We start from the raw sequence: 7,757 nt of genomic DNA on the forward strand, positions 1-7,757 counted from the left end.
GATATAAGAATGCAGTGTTGTAAATGGCATCTTCAAGTACTGGTGTACACAAAAAACAAAAATTGAATGAGAACAAGTGCTTTTTATCATCCGTTAGACATTTATGAACTGCATTGAGGTTACAGGAAAGTGCTCAGAGGCAGGGATGACCATGAGTACATTTGACAGTATCGGTACATGGGATCACAAACCAACATTTTGGAAAATGCCTGGCGTGTCTTGGATCATTGCACCAGCTACAGAGATACAAGCTATAAGATTCTCATTAAATTCGACAAAGTAGTTACCATCCATCTCTTATATGATGTAATCCCAGAAGCAGTGATTTGTGTGGCAAGTTGACACTTGTTTCACTGCACATCATTTCCGGTACAGTCATACAATAGCTTGTCTGCTACTGCATAATTGAGTTCCATATCAGCCATATCTGCATTTGTGAACTGTCAACTTGTTTCAGAATGTGGTTTTAATATGTCCTGAAAAAGTCACGAGCATTCTCTCTCTGCTGAACAATGTCATCTATCGAAAACCATGAAGATGGTTTTTGTTACCTTGCATTGCTATGATTGTTATTTACGTTTGTGCTCCCTCCATGTCTTAGAAGTTTGTACACACACATTTTTTAAAGACCTTGTAGTGTATGAAGCCGGCTGTACTAAAACTTGTGTATGGGTAATCCATTTATTTTATTTTTTGGTGGTATGGTACTGTGTGCCTGAGTATAACAATCAGTTTAATGAAATGAGTTATTTTGTGTAATTGCATCGAAGATGCATTTCTTTCAGGCCTATAACTAGGCTGGGACCTCACAAAAACATACATTTACTTTGCCTATTTTTCAGAAGTTTTGACAGTTTCATGTTTGAAATAATCTACATGAGGGATTCATTTTTCCAAAATGTGTGTTCAGCTTTTTTCCTGGTAAAAATCCTATGTTTTTCATAGGTGTTTTTGATTCCCCTTCCTGTAGAACTGTTACTGGACCTATCCCAATCCAATTTCAGCCTATTTATATTTTTAAGCAGAGTGTGTATATATACTGTACTTTAGTCATTGAAATATGAGATTAGGGGAACAAACCCCTTATTTTTCTGAGCATAAACCCTTTCAGGGAGTCCTCAAGGAAACATCTGCACCAGGGCTCTGAGAAGGCGTGCTACAGTCCTGATTTCTTTGAATATTTTTGATGATTGAAATTTAAAAAAATTTTATATTTTTTACTGTATTTTTGTTTTTGTATGCTGACTGACAGCTTCTGCTGGCAGTTTACCTTAGGACAATTTTTTGCTTTCTACTAAATGATTGAAATCCAAAAGAAAATGCTATTTATTATATACAGCATTATAATTATCAAACTTTGGCAGCTTCTCATCAATATCTAAAGATAATTTTCTGCTTTTTTTTACTCGAGTATTTTTATTTTAATAAAAATTGTGCAAATCCATAATTTGTAAATTTTTATTTTCAGATCAAGGGTACGGAATCAAAGCGAAGAATGATCTCGTGATCGACCTGGGTCCCATGAAAATCAGAACTTTTATACTCGATGTGAAGCAGAAAAAATTAAATTTTTGAATCGGTGACCCCCCCCTTCCCCAAAACCATGAAGTGATATTTTGATTGCAATGAGATGCCACGCTAGTTTGGAATGATGTATGTAATTTTTATTTAAATTTTTGTGGAATGTGAAGAACTTAATATATTTTATTGGTATATTGATGCAAATTGGATGGACATTGATTGAAATCTGTGGTATTTTTTTTCTCGTTATTTTTTGATAGAGTGGTATCTTAACTTATCAGAATATAATAATTCATTCCTGGAAGTTAATCTCATCTTGAAAGCTTTATCTTGGAGCAAACTGTCATGCATAACATATTGACAAATCTGTTGATTTATTCTACACCTTTGAAATTACTGTTACTGGTGCACAAGAGCCTCATATGGGGGGTTAGAGCCAGAGTGGTATGTCACACATTTCCAACAATTCTGACTTAATTCCAGAAATGCAGTCTAGCAGTGCTAAACTATTGAAAGAAAAAGTGAACTAAGTCTCAGCTTCAGTAGTTCTCCACTAGATTGAGAAATCACAAAATTTGTAACATGGAACTCTATGAAAACAATTCTAGTAAAACCCTTTTCGCATAATAAGGATCATTTGACTTACACCAGTCAGACTTTAACCCTCCTCATACAGGGTGTCAAGTGCTAATACAGCCTTTATCTCATTAACCATACGCCGTAGAGGTGTGGTTTCAATTTATAAAAAAATTCTCAAAATGTGCTCAGAAATCACCCTGTACCAGTTTTGAGAGTGAGAATACAGTTTTTCACGAATTAAAGATCTGAATTTTTATATGTCCTAAGAAACTCAAGTAGAAAGTTGTTTGCCCTGTCTCTTTTTTCTTGCACTTGTTCCCAAGTGCAATATTCATTGAGATATTTGAATTCAAGAGTTGGGAAAGAAACTGCATAAACTAACGGACAATGTCTTTTCCCTGAATTTTGAATTCAAATATCTCAGTGAATATTGCACTTGGAAACATGGAATTTTTTTATTGGCCCAGAAAAGATAGGGCAACAAGTTTCTAATTGAGTTTTTCAGGACAGGGTGTTATATCTGAACACATTTTGAGCTGATATTTGTATAATGGATAAAATATAAAAATATAAAACTTTGATATTTTAAATTTGAACCATACTTCTACGATAAATGGTTAATGAAATAAATGCCAAGTTATGACTTACAGAACATCTTGTATATTTGAAAAATCTCAAAAAAAGTCATAAAAAATAGTTTTATATGCCTGTCAACTATATATTATCACACACAATAACACTGGACTTACTGTAATTTCCTGCATATAGTCTGCAGTGGCATTTAATCTGCTTGTGAAAATTTTATCAATCAAAAATGAAAATTTTATCAATCAAAAATGAAAATTTTCAAGGAATGGAAAGTTGTCACATTTTTGTAAAAAAAATTTACATTTTTGTACTTATTTTAATCTATACAATTTGTATATATTGAAAAAATGTTTCACAAAAATAAATTATCAAAATAACTGTAACGATTCAAACCCCTCAAGCAGGGATATTACACTATAAAAGTTTAATAATATAACTCACAGGAAGAAATTATAATGTTTTTTACACATTTAATCTGCAGAAAACTACTGTACTTCAAAAATTAAAAAAAAATTGATTTATTTGCATAAAAAAGTTAAAAGTGATGTAAGAAATTTAAAAAAAAAATCAAAATTTTGAACGTAAGTACAAAAATTCAAGAGTAATGTGATTGTCAATCACTTACAAATTCCCTGGACAGATCATGCGGATCCCTTGGGAATATGTGAGGATCACATGATTTGAAAAAAAAATCGAAAATCATTCGAACCGTTGTTGTGTGTGAGAACACTTCTATTGTCGCTGAAAAAAAAAACAGCATTCATTTTTTTATTTTTTCATACACCAGCCTGAGCATGTGATTGGAAAAAAAAAATACATGCCTGATATCAAAATTTTTACATGCCCTGGGCATGTTGGGCAATAAATTTGTCCAGCCCATACATTATACCACGGTTTAAAAAATTGCAGGTCACTATGGCGACTGGAAAATTAACACCACTTCCTGAAATTTTCAAAATGTGATTTGTTGATTGGAGACGGAGGACGCAACACAAAATTTTCATAATTTATGTCAGCATGTTGACAACCACGAAAAATGGTAATCAAGTTCCAGGAAAAAAAAAAAAATATTTTGACCCACTTTACTCTGAAACAAAAATGTTTATCTCCTAATTTTTTTTTAAATTTCAATTTCCCAAGCCCAGAATTAAGAATAGTTTTTCTTACAAGATGCATACAATATACATTGTGGTTAAAGTCGTTGACTACGAGTTTTACACAACACCCTAGTTTGTCTTGTATGTCAAATGGCTGTTTTTCCTGTGATCTTGTCTGATATTTATGCTCGCAAGTCTGAACATTTCCATAGAGTATTTTTTGTTCATAATTTGGATTGCATGCTATTTTATGTTCCATTGTATTGAATCAATGTACTGTATGTATGTATGAAGGTGAAGCACAAATACTGACTTCATATCTCTAAAGAAAATAATGTATTGTGGCTTTTATTTATGCTTGAACTCATGCCATCGAAGATCCTATTCTAAATTGGTTTTTTCCTGTAATGTTTGGCATATGTGACACATTATAAATGTGATGTGCCATTTACATGACATGACTTTAAATAAACATTTTGATCACTGCATTCTCTGACACAGTACCCGCCGCTAATGAAATTGCTGGTTAATAAAATCAGTCGCTGTATAAAATCATATAGTTAAAATCAAATCAATGCTAATCACATTATAAAATGTTTGTTTAATAAAATTAAGAAGCTTTAAAAAAATCAAATTTTTTTTTTGAAATTAATAATTTTTAATTAAGAACTGATTGGAGGTGAGTGGGAGTTCCGGGGCCCCTGAGATAATTCTCATGCTTTTTGTTTTTCACACTATAAATTCATAATAGTGGAGGCCGTGAAGATCTCCACTCTACTGCAGGATGTGGGGTCCATGGAAAGGAAATTCAAACTTGTGAATTATTTGGTCTCATTTTTGACATCTGGAATTCGGTTTTTAAAAGAAAATTTAAACAAAGGGGGAAAAAAAGCCATTTTGGTCACGAATGATTATAAAAGTGACGAAAGAAAGGAAACTCAAAAATGTGGATATTTTTACTACTAAATCAAGTACACTTATGGTCTACTGCCATTTAGAGAAATTAATTACAAAACTTCAAACGTTGAGGAAGAAAATTTTTAAAACAAAAATCATAAAATCAAAAGCGATAGTTGACCATGTAGGCTTTTAAAATCTGTTTTTCAAAATGGTAATGACAGACTCTGCCAAAATGACTAATCCAAGTCCTCAAGGAAATGAAAGGGGCATAATTTTCTTTAATGTAAAAAAGTATATATGTTACTGCCAAAGCCCGAAGTTGGCCAGTTCACCCGGCTAATGTCCAAAATTCAGGGATTTTTCTGTTCTTTGGCTGGCTATATATTGATCCATATGATTCGGGGCTCATCGCCATGTTGCCAATTTTTTTTTAGATAATTATGGCCATTTATAATTTGCCATAGCTGGTCATAATTACGTTTATCTATGGCAATTCAAACAATCAAGGGAATCTGAGTATCAATATCTTAGTGATCCATATATAGGAATAAAAAGAGCTCAACATATATGAGCTGGCTAAAGCCCAGTGAAAGCGTGAAATTTGAACATTGGCCAGATCAACTGGGCTGGCCAGTTTGTGAACTGGCTGACTTTGGGCTTTGGCAGTAACATAGACACACTGCATGTGTTAGTTTAATTAATTAATAGTAAACTATATTCATTAATAAAATTGTCAATTCATCTGCACAGAGTGCATTACATTTTTACTTTATGTCACTTTTGTTCAAAAATATGTATTTGAATTTTAGTTTTTGATTCAATAGTTCTAAAAATCAGCTGCTTCATAAAATCAAAATTGTCTGGATAAACACAATTTTGATCAGCGGCGGGCACTGTATACAATAAAACTCCTCTTTTGCGGACATCCCAAAAATATGTGTCATAAGAAAGAGGGTTCTTATTGAAACATTTAAAATACGACTTTACTAAGACTTAGATAAGACTTATTATTTGGCCATAAAAAAGAAGGTGACCATGAGAGAGGGGTTTTACTGTATTAGACAAATTGTGATTTTCATAACTAAGAGTATTTCAAGAGAAGACAGCTGTATATCTTATACAATGATGCTAAAATATGCTATTTTGCATAATACACACATGAAACATGATTGCATCCAATTTCTGTTGCCAAATCCATTATGTCTTTTACTAATTTTTTTGTTTAAAATAAAGTTTTTTTATATAAATTAGTCTGCCTTTTTAATTTAAATGTTATATTTTTCTAATTATAAATGATATATTAGAATATCATTGCTCATGCATTTTTTAAATAAGTATCATGAGAAAAGTTTTATTGTTTCACTTTATTTTATAAAGTTTTCAACAAATCAATGTGTATTTAAATTTTGACGACATTTGTTCATTGATGTATTGAAACAGTATTACGGATTCAAACTTATTACACAATGTGTTTGACATCATATTGCATGACACAACTGTGTTATGTTGTAGCAGAGTTCCTGTATTTGTGGTCAATAAGGATTTGAAAATTTAATTCAAATTGCAATGAAATCATATGAACACTTGTTATTTGATTACATCGAGAAATGGAATATCATTATTTAGAGCAGGAGTTTCCAACATAAAGTTTTTTGCGGAACTCTTGATGATAATGAGGCTGATCAACAGAACTCAAACAAATATCTCACCTAGATGTGAAACATTTAATTTTATTTTTCCAATAAAGCACACATATTAAAACAAATTACTACACAAAATGTTAGTCTGAGCATAAAAAATATTATAGAATTTAAACTATAATTATATAATACATGCTTGTAGAAAATAATTGTAAAAGATTTCATGGTAAAAATGTGTTAAAAACTTGAAAAAGCTGATATCATTGGCTTTCTCCACGAGAATTAGTTTCAGCATATTTTTCTAATTACTTGTTTAACTATACATAGTATTATGTTGCCTGTAACAAGAATGTAAAAGTATTTCAGGACCGACATCATGGGACTGGTGTATGATCGACAGACGTTCCCTATTCTATACGACCAAAGCTGGTGGGAGACATCAGATATAACACATAAATAATTGAAATTCTTAGAAACATTTTTGATCGTAATGGTTTTTAATTATAATGAGTGACTACCTCCATGAGGTGCATAGAAATATAGGTTTACTTGACATAATTAGATATTTAAAATTGCGTGAAGAGTTCAAAGATTGAATGAAGCTACTAAAACCCATTTCTATAGCACTCCATATATCGGCTACTGAGACATTGTGCAAATAGTGCAGATTTTCGTCATGAATGAATGGAGCTTTTTCCAAAATGCTGACTTGATACATTATTTCTAAGTCATAAAATTAAAATATGAAAAGGCTATTCTCCCCATCATTTATTCGCATCTCTTATCGATCCTGAATATTAGGGTGGAAGATTAAATTCTTAACAGGAAGTGGCAAGGTATAGTGACTTGTAATTTTTTTTTAATTGCAAGTGCAAAACTCATTTCAGTCATACCGTTCAAAGTACTTTAATATAATAATATGGTGAGAAAGAGTGTGTTAAATGTTAAAAACAGTAAAACATCGATATAACGATGTTCTGCGAATCACAAGAAAAAGAGATTGTTATATCGAGTATCATTGTAGCGAGGTTTCACTGGCCTACGGTTATACAGAGATTGATCTCATGTATAAAATTTTTGTTCCTTACAAATTCAGTCTTGACGAAATTCAATACTAAGTAGAAAGGGTCTCGCTGCTGTAAAAGGGTATAGGCTTCTGGGTAAGACGGGGTGGGGCCACAAGGAAAAGTTATGGTCCAATAGGGCCATGGGCTAAAAATGGTTTGTAACCACTGCAGTACAGTACCATATTACATGTGAGAGAAACTTCTTTGAACTGGAACTTCTGCTGCCACCTATCAAATAAAACTGTTACAATTCTTCCATTGAACTTGGTGACCTATTTTTGATTAATTTGCCCCATGAAAAAAAGATCGTTATTATATTAGTAGATATTTTATTAATGATATTAGTAGTATCATCAAATTTGCCT

General features: G+C 32.0%; 1 protein-coding gene across 1 annotated transcript in view; it reads left to right on the forward strand.

Annotated features, from left to right (window-relative positions):
- Positions 1 to 4,709, forward strand: part of LManII (Lysosomal alpha-mannosidase II) — a 36,491-nt gene extending 31,782 nt beyond the window's left edge. Inside the window, exon 25 of the mRNA XM_089251360.1 lies at positions 1,469 to 4,709. Coding sequence (XP_089107486.1) covers positions 1,469 to 1,575 — 107 coding nt within the window. The 3' untranslated portion in view covers positions 1,576 to 4,709. The remainder of the gene's footprint in view (positions 1 to 1,468) is intronic.
- Positions 4,710 to 7,757: the final 3,048 nt, after the last annotated feature.

The sequence above is a fragment of the Pholcus phalangioides genome, unplaced genomic scaffold, assembly GCF_987345545.1.
Source record: "Pholcus phalangioides strain wild (caught in Gottingen) unplaced genomic scaffold, Ppha-v1.0 ptg000024l_1, whole genome shotgun sequence".
NCBI classification, from domain to species: Eukaryota; Metazoa; Arthropoda; class Arachnida; order Araneae; family Pholcidae; genus Pholcus; species Pholcus phalangioides.